Below are 16,263 nucleotides of genomic sequence, written 5' to 3' on the forward strand. Positions count from 1 at the left end.
CAGCAAGAGGATGTTTTAGTACAAGGCTACCACCTATCACCATCAACACTCAACCAGTTCTTAGGGCCAGCTGGTTACGAGATGTACCGAACAGCAGCAAAACACTCCCTACACAATCAGAGGGGTGCAACATGCACCCAAGGTGTCACGTTCACAGAGCCCTGCTTTGTAAACATCTGAATTATTTCCCTGTAGCTTATGTTCCTGTATCAGCCTGTAACTTGTTTAACAAAATAGGTATTGATTAATATAAGGTAGAAATAACATTATTGACAAAACTAGCAGTTGCTTAAAAGTCATATCTGAATTAGCAATTGGACACCAAGCTGACTCTCCCAGAAAAGAACCAGGAATCGCTATTTCTCCTGACCGTTTTTAGCCTTGGAATAAAGATAATAATGAACCCATTCTCTCTCTTAGTGGGAAAAGCTGTCTAACAGCACAGCTCTGTGGAGCTTCCAGTCAGGCCTTGGAGGGCTTTCCAGTGGACAAACTCCCAGCGCCTGCTCTGGTGGCCAGCACTGGCTGGACAAGAGCCTCAGTCAGTCCCAACCACCCCCTGACATGGGGTTCTTCACTGTCCCTTGCCCAACAGCTCAAACTTCCACAACAGCAAGCCCCCATGGGCACTGCTGGCTGGCAGCAAGAGAGGCAGGAGGCTCCAGATCCTGCTGAGCTTGTCTCCAGGCTCTCGCCACAGTCCCAGCAGCCAACCTGACTTAGTTACTGCAGGCTCATAGTAATGCCCTTCCACCAGTCAGTGATGGCTCCCCAAACCGAGAAATGACGCTGCAACAAGGTGAAGCCACTTCCTGGTAACTCGAAGTTATCAGCAACCAGAGATGAAGGTGTGCTATACATACATGCACGACTTTCAACAGGCAGTAAGAAATACCTGTTCACAATGTTCTTACTGTGGGACTCTTCGTACATTTGCTTGAACATAACCCAAAAGAAGATGATAACTCCTTCCCATTCTTCTAAACATACAAATCCCATAAGGAAAAAAAAAAAAAGAATTCATGGTAAGGAGAGACATCTCCATAAAGACAACTTGTCTGTTAAGCAACCTTTCTGTGTGCCTGTCCCCATGCCGTGACACTGAAGAGATACTGAAGCTGTACTTGACAGCCTGAAGCAGTTACCCAGGGAAAATGGACAGTCAGAAGGTGACATGTTAGCTATGAACGCAGAGGTGGGGTTAGCAGGCTCCCAGGCTTTGTCCTCAAGCATCTGGAAGCATTCCTGCAGAAGGCAAGCCTTGGGAATAACTGCATCCAGTGCTGTTCCCATGAAGGCTCCAACCTTCTCCATGCTGGGTCAAGTAGGACTCTGGGACACTCCCAATAAGGAGCTGAGGAACTGAACAGCTAATGATAGAGAAGTGGGTGCCTCCCTAAAAAAAAGCTTTCTTTTAACACCAGAAGACCCACGGAAGCCCCACAAAGATCAACCCAGTATCTCTTGCTGTCATCAGAGATGGCCTCCCCATCCTGGTCACACACAAAATCACTTGAACATGGAGTTAGTTAAAAGGCCTCTTTTGCTTCTTAGTAAATGAAACTTGCTGTAAAGTCACTTTCTCTGTACAGTAGATGTTTTTTACTTTTAAAAAGCTCTCAATACGATTTCAGAGAACATCCTCATAACCAATTTGAGGAGATGTGGACTCAAAAGACTGCAAGGTGGACAGAAATCTGGATGGATTTTCAGGCTCAGAGGGTGGCAATAAACAGCTGGAAACAAATCAGTTCCAAGTGGCATTCCTCAGGAGTGCTTATTCCAGCCATAACTGTTTAATACTGTCATATTTGACTCAATAATCAAAAATCTCAACAGTGGGATGGAAATACAGAGCCACAGCTTCTTGTCAAAGGCACTTCCTAGAAAGGAGGAGAGAAGCAGAGCCCAGGGCAGAAGGGAGGCAGATTGCAGACTGATGTTCCTAACAGAACTCTGCTGTGACCATGTGCAATTCAATCTTCCAAAAAGAAACAAAGCAGGGATTTTGTGCTGAAGGTACAGTACAGTAGGTCAAGTTTCTCCTCTACACATTCAGGTCATAGAGAAAATTATCATAATGATGAAGTTCTAAACAAAACACCAAGTATGTTAGGCGTAAGATGAAATTCACTTAAATGAGATGCAAGGGGGTGTGAGAGCTGGTAGGACTTCATGTCAAACACGAAAGCACAGAACAGGGGCTGTGCAGCTGTGCTTGCCATGTCCACTGTCCCAGTAAAAGAAGGTAACTGCATAGTGCAGCAACACATGGAACCCTTCAGCCCAGGTTGTTCCCAATGCCAGAGTGGGAAATGAGGCACAAATTTTACAGTCACCAGCATGAAGACTAGCCTGAGGGACATGGAAGGAAGCTGTGGGGAACTAGGGGAGAACTGAAGATATAAATAGGTTGAGAATCCATGAGCACTCCCTCTCAGACAACAAATGCCCAATAATATTACAGATGAGAGAGCTGTAGAGAACACTGGCTCTTGGGACATGAGAAGGCATCAGTTTTTGGCCCCTCATCATAAGAAGGGTGTTAAGGTACTAGAGAGAGCTCAGAGGAGGGTGACGAGGCTGGTGAGGGGTCTGGAGCACAAGTGTGATGAGGAGCGGCTGAGGGAACTGAGGCTGTTCAGCCTGGAGAAAAGGAGGCTGAGGGGAGACCTTATCGCTGTCTACAACTACCTGAAAGGAGGTTGTAGCATGGAGGGTGTTGGTCTCTTCTCCTGAGTATGAAGTGATAAGACAAGAGGAAATGGGCTCAAGTTGCACCAGGGGAAGTTCAGATTGGATATGAGGAAAAAATTCTTCAGGAAAAGGGTTGTGAAGCATTGGAACAGGCTGCCCAGGGAAGTGGTGGAGTCACCATCCCTGGAGGGGTTTAAAAGGCATTTAGATGAGGTTCTTAGGGACATGGTTTAGTGCTAGAGTTAGGTTATGGCTGGACTTGCTGATCCTGAGGGTCTCTTCCAGCCAGAATGATTCTGTGCTTCTATCTGGGGTTATCTTGGTTATGTACTTCCATCAAGTAAGAAAGAGCCTCCTATGGAAGACTAGGGAGAGTACAAAGTGTGGTCTTGAAGTACGAAGAGAGTAAAAAACAATAGTGATGTGAACCTCAACTCTCACCCCTCTATAAAATACAATTTAAAATCCTTTAAAAAGATGATTAGACCTTTTGGTGGAGGTCGAGAAAGGTTTAGCTGACTGAAGCAAATGACACTAATAATATAATCATCTTACATCTATAGCCAGGGAATTGCAGATGTTGCACATCCAGGTATTTGTTAGCTTGTGGTTAACAAGGTGACATACTTGAAGGAACAAGCTCAGCAAAACTCTAAAAACATTTTAAAAGTACTTATTTAATGCCAACACCCAAAGCATTTGCTTAATGCCTTCAGTTTTGTTTTGTATTCTGTTGTGATGGCTTCAGGTTTGTGGATTTTTGTGGCGGTTTTGTTTGTTTCATTTTCTCTCTCCCTCCAACCACATAAAACATTGTATATTGTACACATAATCCACAAATATTAAAGGTATAGCCAATTTATTACAGATATTATTTCCCTGATACTGAAACAAAGTTATATATAAATATTTCTACATCAATATAAATACATGCAAAATAAATGAGAAAATAGAAGTCTTGAGTAAAGAGTGACTAAACTCGCAAAAAGAAAGATAAATTGTGTACTTTGCAATTATTTGTGGTCATAATTTTGCCAATCTATTCAACCTCGCAGTCTCCAACTGTGATCACTGAGAGGAGGGGAAAAAAAATATCATACTTGCTGTTAATGTTTTGCTTTGCAAAGAAAACTCTGTCAGTATCATCTTTTCAATGTTATACAATGTTATACTTCAGGAAAAGAGTTCTGCAATGTAGTTACACATTATCTGAAACCATGGCACACATCTTAAGCAGCAAGATTCTCTGCAAACAAGTAGTAATGTCACCAAAAAAGTGGGATTTCTAAGTACCATGCAGATAAAATTGTTTATATATCAACCAGCTTAAGCAGGGGAAGGCAGAGATGAAGCATTAATGTCTTTTCTTTTTCCTGCAACCTCTGTATGTCTCTTTGTAAAAAGTGACGGCAATATATAAATGATTTGATCTACAACAGGTAGCAGAGAGAAAAGTAGTCTGTACTGGTTTTAAGAAAAGGAAATCAGCATTGGCCAAGTTTCTTTATTTCATATTTCACATCTTCACTCAATACTGTTACTGAATATTTGAAAAATTGTCCTGTACACCATGAATATACAAAATTTATCTGAAGCATTAAATCTGTAAAAATAGAAACAATTCCGTCAGACCAAGTGTAACTGAAGACATGGCAGACAGTAAAGGGATTGCTTGTCTGGGCTGAAGATGTAGTCAGAAAGTAAGACTTAACTAAAAGAATCACAGATTATGAAGGAAACAGAACTATGTGAATCAAATTTTACTAATTTGTCAGAAGATAGGAGAGATAAAGGTAATGGATTTTATTTTAAACCAATAAGCATAATGTCACTTTTTAGAGACACCTTGGCGGTCTAATTACATACAGCTAGAAAACTCACTGCCTTCAGGCACCCTCATGTCAAGTGCAAATCTGCGCAGTTATAGAATATATTTATAAAATATACTATATGCAAACATCTTTACAGAGCTTTAAATCAAGCCAGAAAGTAAATAAACTTGATGGGACAACAGAATATTAAAAAAACAAACAAAAAAAAGAATTGATGCAAAACTGTGGGCAGTGTGATCGTGGACCTTCAAAGCCAGAGGAAACCACTCAGTTTGTCTGCAACAAAAAGGAGATGGGATTTGCACCTTAAAAGTTGACTTAACAAAAAGGAAGAAAATATCCTCTGTACTTCTGCAAACTAACAAGAAATCAGCTTTCATGACATTTTATGTATTGTTGTTACCTTAAAATACCTTTGAAAGTACAATGTCAACCCTTGAATACCAATAACCAATCACATAATGGAAAGTGAAAGGGTTTCCCAGCTAAATTCAAATTACAAACTACATAATTCTAAGGAGTGCAATGCTCTGGAAAAAGCTTTAAATTAAATTATTTTACTTGTAAAGTTAGTGTTAGGCTTTTTTAGTTAAAAAACAACTGGAAGCAAGAAAGCTGCAGGAGTACAAATGACAAAATCGGTTTAGATATATCAAGTGAAAAGAGTGAATTATCCACTGATGCAGACAGAAACATCCATTTGCTACATTATTTGCTTCCTTACTTCATTCCATTGCATGTACACACAGCTTAAGTATTAAAATGCAGAATAATAAATAAAACGGCTCAGATTACTAGCAAGGGGCAAAACACAATCCGTAATTGTGCTCTATCTAGTTTCTGTTTCAGCAGTCTTTTTCTCTTGCAGTTTATAAGAAAAATCATAGTCAGACTTCCAAAAAGAGTCATTCATTTTTTTTTTTTATCAGAAACTCAAGTTCATTTGCCCAGGTTTATAACCCAAGACATTTCTGTGAAGGAAGCACAGTGCAAAATTATATGACTAATGAAACTTGCTTACATAGAAATAAGTTTACTTGATTAATGTTAACTGGTATCTTTATGAAATACATTGTAAAACAAAGATTAAATAACAGGACTGGGTTTGGTTTTTTTCCCCTCAGACTCTTTTTTTCCTAATCCGTCCTTTGAAAATCTTACTGAGTTACAAAATCTTTATAAAGTTCCAGTCTTCGGCAGATAACCACTATAAATGCTGCCAATCAATGCCAACTAGTGTTTGGTTTGCTTCTTGTGCATGTCCAATTTCCTCTGTGACACTGTGCTGCTGCCAGAGTTTTTGAATCTTTTTAAATCGTTCTTTGCAGAGATGTAAGGGATTCCCACGTCTGAAAAGGAGATAATACTTATCAGGAGTGACAAAACACTGCCACTAAGCACAGACACTCAAGTGTGATGTATTCAATATTAGATAACCATTTAAAATATTAAAATATTTAGATAACCCTTCAACATTATTCTCTTGTCAGAACAAGTCAGCAGATATTTTGATCAGTAAACTGGAGCGCTACCTTGCCTGGTCCCCCACCTTTACTGCTCAATGGTTCCCTCCAGCCTTTAGAAATCTCATGTACAGCCCACAGAATTCTGAATGTAGCTTTTCAGCAACCTTTCCATGCTGAATCAGCTCATATTTTATGATTTTGCCTGGTTTCAGAAGTAGCAAACATTAACAATATCAATTCCCCAGAGTATTCTCACAGGAAGCAGAGATAGGAGCTAAGACCAAGAACTACCACATTAAATAAAATCATCCCATAGTATTTTTACCTGGTATTAAATTAAACACAGGTTATACAAATAATTGCACTATATACAAATAAATTTTTCAGCCTTAGTCTCTAGGCAGCTTCACAGATGCTAAAAAGATTACAGTTTTTACACTTCAAGACAAATGTTTATAACCTGGGAAAGATCTCCCATTAAATATTTTTAGCCTAAAAACATATTAGCATTGAAATGTTTGAAGAGATGAGATACAGCAGCAATGTCAAAATATATTACCTATATAGAAAAAATAAAAAAGGTAACATAGAAAGTGTATTTACAAACCAGACAGTTTTAGAATTCCTGTCTTTAAAATACGTATTTTTTAACTATTTACCTGAGTCCCTGGTCTGTCTCTCCATAGTCATCGAGATAAGGAGGAGGATAAAAGCAGCCCTTTGTTTTTCCAGCTAAAAATAGCACCTGACATTCTCGTACTCTGGAGAGAAACACAGAGAAGAGTTTAGGTATTGATCTTTAGGTGAACAGTTTTTCGTATCTTCATAGACACTGATTTTCCATTTCTCACCTACTTTCACTTTGTATGATCTGCATGTGCAGATTTTTGAATGTCCCTTTTTCTTTTTAAACTAAAGATCTTGTTCTTGTCCTGTCACAGCTCCTCAGCAGCAGTTTAAAACAATGTAGTTTCATGTCATATTATTTGCAGTCTGTGTAAAATACTTGATACAACCACAACAAGAAAATAGAACGATTTCACTTCTCGCTAACCTTTGCCAAAGTGAAAACAGACGTTGCCTAACCTTTCCTTGTATGCAGGAAGACAACTGAAAGGAATTTTCACGTTTTCAACAGCAGCGACAACAACAAAATGAAGGCGTCTACCTTCATTGTTTTCTAATACTTGAGTGGAAATAAACACACAAAGAAAGCAAATTCACTTTAAAATGAAATTAAAATTTTGTATGATACCTTATCTTCAAAAAAACAACCTCGGAACCTTGTACCAAAGTACAAGGAAGCTGAATACACTCTAGTTTTTAGGTAACCCTGTTACTAACAAACCACTGCCTTTACAAAGGACTCCTACAGGCACATTTATAGAACTACTCATTTCATGTCCAGATGTACCCCATGTAGCCCAGCAACACAGGCAGAGGTGTGCAGCTCCTTACCTAAGGAATATGCCCACTCCAGAACCACAAGTGTAAGTGTGCGCAGTGCAGGCTCCAACATCTTCTCCTTCTAACTCAGTCTGACAACAGTAACTCTGAGAACACAGCATGGTCCCACACACAAGGCACAATGTTGGGGCTCTGCTTTTATCACCACCTGATTTCGGACACCTTTTGTTAAGCAAAAAACAAAACAAAAAACCTCAATTGCGTGTATTAACTCTAGATAGTAAAAAGATTCAAAAGTACTTTCAAACATTTATACAGTTAACAGTTATATAGATCCTTGCAATTCCCATTTCACTGAAATACAGGGTGGTTTTGCTGGAAGAGGTAACCATCAATACACGCCATTAACCCTAGGATTCTATAAACATCCTCTTGAGGCTTTCAGGTTAGAGGTTTCCCAGTTCACCAAAAGGAGCAGAAGACTTCAGGGGTCCTCACTGATTGCGTACAACTTACGAGAAATTGGATGCTTGGTTAATGAGGCAGCTGTAGTCATCCGGAAGGTCTATTAATTTGTTGGATTCTCTTGCATAGCTAGAATAAAGCAATCAAATGAATCACTCATATTTCAATGAATAATACACAGTGATTTCAAACTCATTCATGTTTTCCTGACTCATCTAAACAGCATCTGTGAATAATTACATTTTTAGTTTTCTTCTCTGCCATTCATAGGGTAAAATGGTAACACATAAAAGAACCCACAACATCTCTCAACTAGAACACTTTCAGTTTTCTTAGCTATATTTCTTATGAATTTGAGAAAAGTCAGAAAAATACATGTCACACGTATGCTTTTAGCAAAACCTCATGATGAGGTCACACAGGTTCAACTGAATATTTGTTGCGCTCCCTGGCCTGTTTGCTTTTGTATTTGTCTTTTGTCACTAATACTGAATGGAAAATAGTCTTATACTCAAGTTCAAAGAACTTGTATTCTGAAGAGAATGAAATATGCACGCAATGAAAAAGACCTGTTTAATACCAAATATTTATATCTTTAGAAGTAATAGTTAAAAGGTTTTGGGTTTTTTTTTGCAGATCTAATACACTAAATTTAAATAATCTTCAGCTCTGGGAATAATAAAAATTAGACTTGGAAATGCAAATAGAGGTTTTAACAGAAGCAATGTACAAGAACATGCTGAGAGGAAGAAAAAAACATCACTGTCAAGTTAGACATAATCGTGGGAAGAGCAGTTAAGAACTAGCAAAAGGCACACATAGAAAAAAATCCCACCCATCACACCTAACAGGAAATCAATTATGCAATCCGAGTATTCTTACTGTATAAGATATTGTGTTAATATTCTGATATTTAACAGATGAAGTGATTAATTTTTATTTTTGTTACTTAGTCTTATTGTATGTGCCACATTGAAAGAGTGACTTCATGTAGCACAGTGGATAAAAATGCAGAGATATGTTTTTAGTGACAGCATTGTGAACCTCTTCATTTATAATTATTTAGATAATTGATAACCACTATTTTTACCCAGCCTTCCAAAAGAAAAACACCCCAAATGCTTTTCTGCACCCACAAAGCATTAAATGTGTTCTGAATTCAAAATACTTGTTTAGCAAGTAGAAATGTAGGAAAAGCAAATTTCCTTTTTAGCAACTGACTCTGTATTGATTTCACTGAAGAATCACGATTCTTTAAAAAGCTCTTCAGGGCCCCATATTTTTACACAAAGGTTACGTATGTCTTTTAGCAACAGCCTTTCTCTGGAATCAGAAGGTACAAGTCTACTATATGAAACATGAGAAGAAATGTTATGGCCTCTGATTACTACAGATCATTCTAAATAAAACTGTAATATTTAATTTTGCCTTCAAAATCTACTAAGTTAAGCAATATTTCACTTTTCTTACAAAATTTCAAAAATCTCTTTATGTATCCCGTTACATATTTGTCAGTCAATAAAAGCACAACTGATACTATGTTATTATAAGGACCCTTGGAGAAAACTGCAATATTTAAGTTTCATCTCTGTTTAAAATTTCTCCATATTTACCTGATAGCATGTCTCTTGCCTTCAAGATATCTTTTCACTTCATTGTTACTACACCAACTACAAGAAAGAAAAAAATTGGCTTTTAACTTCAATGGATGATACTTTCCAATAACAAGTAAAAATTCCAAAGCACATCTATTCACTAATCTCTACAACCAAAATTACTTCCTTCAAAACACTTCTTTTGCAAATGCTTTTCCAAGTCTACTATTCATTTCCATATATGCGCTCCTGGGAGAACATATACATTACTACCTTGTGCCAAATTCCTTACTAAGGAATATTTAAGCGTAAAAACACAACTTACCTTTCCATTAATGTGTTCATAATCTCACTATTTTCTTGAAAAAGGCAAGTGAGGTTGTTTGGCAAGGAAAGATAGCTACATAAGTGTTCAAACTGGTTTGTTCCATTTACTGTAAAAAAAAAGTATAATTCTCATAATTGCTTTTTAATAAAAATAACTACAATTAATAAAGTACAGCCCTAAATGGGACAGCGTTTTTATTTCTTTCTTTTTTTTTTTTTAATTGTATTCCCCCACACCCAAATGGTGGTATGAAGAGTGACAGAGTGCTAGTATAGGTACCAGACAGTTATAATGTATTGGATAACTGTCAGTAATGAGAAGCAACTTTTCTCAAACTTTTTTTTCTTTCCCAAATGCTAAAGCGTTGCTATTGTTAAACGAAAATTATCTACATTTTAAACACAATTCGTCAAGAAGCTACATATCAAGGAAACATTCTGCAAGTTCTGTAGTTGTTCTCATGTCAGCTCAGCACCATGTACCATACTTGGTTTTAAACATGGGAATCCTGAAGAAGCATGAACCTATTTATCATTGTAAGTAATATCTTCAGATTTACATTCAGTCTCTAGGTAAACCATACAGGGGAACAGTAAAGTATGTTAATAACTTCAATTATATGGGTTGTAATGTAACATACATATATATATAGATTTGGAGATTTTAATTATTAGCAGATGCAATTTTGAATTAAATCAATGCAAGGAAAAGCACAACTCATTTAAAAACAGTAATCCATACATTTGAAACAATGAATATTTCACTTCTTAACAGAAGAGCATCAGTTTCTGTTTTAGGTCACCTAAAATGGCATTTGCATTGACTTAAAAGAAAAAAATAAAAAGGAAACAAATTTATTTTTTCCTTTTTCATTATGCAGATATAATTCTGCACTGGTAACAAACCCATGTTCATTAAATCAGCTTCTTCAGAGAAGAGAGTTTAATCTATTTTATCCATAAACATTTGTACCTGCTGAAAAGCTAATTTAATGCAAAGCACATATTACCTTGAATTTCTGAGGGTGCTGGGACTCCATTTAAGTAATGGAAAAACAAAGCAGAACATCTCAGGAAAGGCATGATTCCAGCTTTTAGATTCCTCCACAGGTGCCAGCCTGAGGAAATTTCTTTCAAGGCACTTAAGAGAACACAATAAAAAAACAGTTTGCTTTTATTTAATCATTTCAGTCTGACAGCTGTATTTAGTAAGTCTTTGGTCATACTTCAAATTAAGGTACTGACTTCAACTGAAACAAGCATTGTACGAAGTGTTTATTTCAAAGCTAATTCCAAGAAAAACAACAACATAGGGATTAATAAAAACATAACCAACTGGGACAGTAAATTAAGGAAAATTTTGCATAGACATTTCAGATTCTAACAAGTTTTCTATACCCAGATACTGCCAATTCCACATTCTACACACCTGCAAACTGACTAAAAAAAAGATTGTTCCAGAGCACAATCTTAACAAACAGGCACCTTCATGAGCACAGAGGAATTTATAGGGATAGTTACTTGAAAATGGTATCTAGAGTAGTGGATAAGAAACAAGATGTGAGAGTTACCAAGTTAAAAGCCTAATCTTTGACAGCATTAGTATCCAGAATTCAGTTAGAAGTTAATGTTGACTGTAAGAGAGAGAAAATACTATGTTTTATCAAAAGATGGACCTTTTACCTTCCTGTACACTGGCAAAGAAATTTATACAGTGTAAGCACAGCTACTTCCTCTTCACTGTTAGTGTTTTCTTGATCCATGCCATTCTCTTCTGAAGAAGAAATAAAAAGCAAGTTACTCGATATATACCTCTTTACATAGCAAGAACGTAATTTTTCAAGTTTTGGGAAAAAGGCCAAAACTAAGCGAAACATTCCACTGTACTACACTACGATGCAGCAGAAAGTTTTCTACTGTACATCTTACATATGTTAAATTTATGGTACTGCAAACTCCAGTGAGGTGTTGCTTTACTTGTGTGATTGGTTTGGTTTCTTAACATCCTTGCTTGAAGTTGTTTGCTTTTGGCTTACTGCACCTCACCCAGCTCCTCTTGCCAGAAGACACATCGATTCCTTACTTTGCTAACTGCGACGTGTTCATAATGCAATGCCTAAGCCACGTCTCTGCAATAAATGCTTCCAGGCAGCACTACAGCTAGCTGCAAAACTAAGATTCATGACTAGCTATGCTCCAAAAACCTCCAGTGTTAAGCAATAAAGACAAAAGACTGAGCTTTCACGAGAACAATTTATCAATACTTTCTAAGGGCTGAAAGAGAGCACCAGCAATTTTATTTGGTAAATATATGCAGTTTACAGTGGCAAAGAGCACATTAGTGTTTTTCAATAACAGATTTGAGGAATTATTTCAACAGAAGTTGCAAGAAAGTGGCATTACCTGTAGATGAGGTAAGTAAAATTTGTATTATGTGCGCCATAGTGACAAGATGAAACAGGTGAAGATCTCCAGTGCCAAGACTAACCCCTGAAAAATCCTGACAATGTATGGCAGGGAAAGAGAGCACCAAGCTTACCTGTAAAAGAAAACAAGAAAGCTGGTATACTCCTTTTCTTTGAATCTTCCTATTTTCTCTGCTCATGCTGCAACTCTACCCTTTAAAGGCACCATACCTCATAAGGTTAATTTTTGAAACTAATTAGTCAGCCATTATTTAAAGGAACAATGATTAACTATCAGGGGGTTTTTTGTGGTCTGTTTGTTTGGGATTTTTTCTTTTGGGGTACTTTTCATTTGTGATTTGCTGGGGGTGGTTGTTATGTTTGTTTGTTTGGGGAGGTTTGTTCTTGGTTATTTTGGGATTTTTTTTTTAAACAGCCAAAGTACACATTCCACCTCGTTTCACCCCCTTTTCATTTATAGATAGGAATATTTGCAATGAAAAATCTTAAAATTGTATTAGGGAGTGAAAAAAAAAAACTAAAAACCTCAACACTTTGAAAGGTTCCTAAGCCGGAGAAAACAGAAAAAGTTTCCAATAAAGTTTTGTCAGTGCCTACTGGATGAAAACATTATTAATATGTAATATGGAATACTTACCAATAAATGAAACATGTCAATATCAAGTATGCAAGGAAGATTTCCGTTTCTTTCATTAGGCACCAGTGCTGAGTATTTTAGAGAGAAAAATATATTTATTAATTGAACATTTATATATGAAACAATTGTAGTGTAATTCAGTTACAAAATGAATGCCATCTCCTTGGTTTATATGCTTAAAGTACTTAAAACACAAAGGTACCTGTTTTGGCCAGAAAAGTGTGAATTTAAGGGTTGTACAACATTATTGAAAAAGGCCCTTGCCTACTTGACTATATGTACTGAAATGATTCAAACCCAAAGCAACTATAACAAAGTGCTGCCATTCACTGCTCCCAGTGATCTCCTTGTATTGCTCAGGTTTCCAGTGGGAGAAATGAGCTCAAACATTAATGACTAAACAGGAACACTAATTGTAGTCTGTTGGACAGCTGTTCAGAGGAAACTTTTGCAATTTGCTTAACATTACACAGTTTCCTAAACTTGCCTCACGTAACTCATTTGCCTTACAGGCTCAAAAATGCATTGCTACAGAGTGTCTTAAATTTGTGATTTTATTTCTAATTAAAAAAGAGCTGGAATTGGTCTCTCCATCTCTGTAGCATCCACATTTACAGTAACCAGAAGACATTAACTAAAGAACTCCAGCTAACAACAGAAACTCACACGCTTAATACATTCCCAGTAATAAACTCCATCTAAAAGCAAACAGGAGTAAAATGTCTTGAAAATGGTACAACGTATTTAAAACGACAATCAAGGAACAGTTGCAAACTTCTTTACTCCAAGCAGTAAAATCCGATTTACAATGAGTTTAAAATGCAGCTATGAGAAGGGTTTTACAGTGTAGCTATAAGCATTAAGCTGCAAAGTTTAAAAACACCAGTATAGAAAAAATAGTCTCATCATAATAAAATATACTTCAGTTGAAGACTCCTGCCTTGCTGGCCAGAAAACTAACAGTTGAAAAACTGTGATGTTTTGAAGCTATTTCTGTTAGCAAATATTTCACCAGCACTCAGATTTTAAATGCTTTTACTTCTGTAAGCATGTAGCCACAGAACTCAACCCAAAAGACTTTAAAATGCTTCTATCAAAAATGCAACCAGAGCAAGGGCCTTCTAAACTCAAACTTTTATTCAATAAGTTATCTTTATTAACCTTTGCTCTGTCAGTATTCTATGAAATATTTATCATTTTCCTTATTCCTAGTCTTGAAAAATAAAAAACAAAAAAAACACACAAAAATAAAATAAAATAAAATAAAATACACTTTTCCTTTGCAGAAATAAAAGCAGTACAGTTGCTCTGCCAGCTGGATGGAAGAAAACCTTTGAAGAAACATTGATTCAAGTTTTCAAGAAAACCCAAGCTATGCAAAACTATGCATCCTATACTACAAAGTTCAGGTCAAATCTCTAGCAACATATGATCCTTGTGATCCCTTCCATCCTGTTGTTCTGTAATTCAATTATTCTATGATTTTCTTTTCTGCTTCACATAGAAAATGGCTCAGTCATTACTGATACAAACTCATGTCAATTAAGTTCTTCCCCACAGAGCTGCCAACTGTTTGCTGAAGTAGGTGGCATCAAATCTACTAGTAATTTCAGTATACAAATGAGTTTTAAAAATTTTCCTGCTCTAGTGACTGTAAACATTAAAATTAACCCATTTAATAATACCCTTTCACAATAGTTCTCTCATGTAATTACCACATTAGGCTGAACTTTTTACCTGTATCTGCAAACGCTTCAAGCTTGGAACATTCTGCCTGTTCTCATTAAAATTCTCAACCAATACATGCCATTACATAACAAGCCCTGTCTCATCACAGATTTCACTTTTCAAAGGCAGAGAAGTTTATGGTAATATTACAGACCTCTGCAAATATTTCAATACTGTATTTACACCGTAACACTTCGGTGAAGAACCACGCTTCCGTCACCTTTGCTCTAGGTACCTTTCTATAAGCAGCAATATAAATGCTGGGAAGAATCAACAGAACTCCTTCACAGCAATATATCGATGCTTCTCTTGAAACGTATCTTGGAACTGCAGACCAAAAGAAATGTCTTTTTTTTTTCCTCCACAGTATGATGAAATATGTATAGGTACAGGTGTGAAAATACCAGCTCTTAGTCTACTGCTTAAAACCACCACATAAAACAACCTTCTTGTAATCAAGACTAACAGCCATTCTGTAAACATCCTTCTGTATTTGTACCTTTGTAAAAAACAGGATAAGGTGGTGAACTTACATGCTAAGAGAGTACAAAAGTGACCCTGTACTGCCGAAAGAGATGAAACTGTCCAGTGAGCTGCCGCAAATCTTGTTAGTGATGTAAGGCAGTCATCCTTTAAAAACAAAGAAAAAGAAACACTGCCACAGTTAACAAAGTTCCTCAATATGAAAACGTCTTTTGACTCACAGCATTCTTTTTGGGCCTCTCAGCTGCAGTTTATGGGAGCAGTTTGTGTGTCTAAGTATATGACAAAGATAACTGTGTTTATGCAAATATAAAAGTTCCCTTCAGTATTCTTATTTTGACTGCTGGCATGAAAAACGCTGGCTTTACTAAACTATGCATTTATAGAAAAACAACAAATAGTTTTGCTAGATTTGACTTTTACATAGATTAATAATCAGACACTGATTGAGTGAACAGTGGGATCCAACAAACAAAACTGTCAAATAATGGTAACTTAAAATTTAGAAATTCTGCATTAAAGAAGCACAACTCCCTCTTTTTGCACTGATTCTGAGGGGATTTGCTACTTGATCCTTACCTGTCGACAAGGTAAGTGACCAAATAATGGTTTATCTTCATCAGCTAAAATTCGTTCTGGAAAAAAAAAATAAAAAATAATGCTATGTATTTAACTAAATTCTCAAATTCACATAATAAAGGTGCAAAATGAATACATTAGTACCTATAGTTTGTATTGTGTAAGCACAGCTTCCCCAGCACATTATAGGTACACGTGGATCTTCTTCATTTGGATGAACCTTCAAGCCTACTTTGTATGTTGCTGTACCAAAAGTTGTCAACATCTCTTTTATGCTCTCAGAATAAGGATTTCTGAAACAAAGAAAATATTACTAATTCATTTTTTCTCCATGGGCAGCATAGTACTTTTAATGATGAGCATTCACTCCATAGCTGATTTCTAAAATTTAAGTGAGAACTCCAGTATCTTTCTTCAGATCTGGTATTCTGTGACCTCTTTTCTGTGACAGATAAACTCCCAATTATTTTTTTGATTGTTTGATTGGAACCAATCTCATTTTTTAGCATTAAGAATATCCAGTCTTCAAAGATAATGTAGTTAAGGCTAAATTTAAAGAACTGTGTGTGACTGATGCCAAAATCCATCATCAGCTGGGATAAGCGTCTTGCATTTTTGTGT

General features: G+C 36.6%; 1 protein-coding gene across 4 annotated transcripts in view; it reads right to left on the minus strand.

Annotated features, from left to right (window-relative positions):
- Positions 1-3,541: 3,541 nt before the first annotated feature.
- The window catches only part of UBR2 (ubiquitin protein ligase E3 component n-recognin 2), a 58,257-nt gene continuing 45,535 nt past the window's right edge, over positions 3,542-16,263 (minus strand). For all 4 annotated transcript variants that reach the window (XM_080341343.1, XM_080341342.1, XM_080341341.1 and 1 more), the window contains 13 exons: positions 15,787-15,935; positions 15,643-15,698; positions 15,114-15,210; positions 12,853-12,920; positions 12,193-12,328; positions 11,473-11,563; positions 10,800-10,930; positions 9,788-9,896; positions 9,481-9,537; positions 7,919-7,996; positions 7,454-7,624; positions 6,655-6,756; positions 3,542-5,878 (listed from right to left, as the gene is read on the minus strand). In XM_080341343.1, the coding sequence (XP_080197469.1) occupies positions 5,737-5,878; positions 6,655-6,756; positions 7,454-7,624; positions 7,919-7,996; positions 9,481-9,537; positions 9,788-9,896; positions 10,800-10,930; positions 11,473-11,563; positions 12,193-12,328; positions 12,853-12,920; positions 15,114-15,210; positions 15,643-15,698; positions 15,787-15,935 (1,387 nt within the window). In that variant the 3' untranslated portion in view covers positions 3,542-5,736. The remainder of the gene's footprint in view (positions 5,879-6,654; positions 6,757-7,453; positions 7,625-7,918; positions 7,997-9,480; positions 9,538-9,787; positions 9,897-10,799; positions 10,931-11,472; positions 11,564-12,192; positions 12,329-12,852; positions 12,921-15,113; positions 15,211-15,642; positions 15,699-15,786; positions 15,936-16,263) is intronic.

This window comes from Nesoenas mayeri (genome assembly GCF_963082525.1).
Source record: "Nesoenas mayeri genome assembly, chromosome: 3".
Taxonomy (NCBI): domain Eukaryota; kingdom Metazoa; phylum Chordata; class Aves; order Columbiformes; family Columbidae; genus Nesoenas; species Nesoenas mayeri.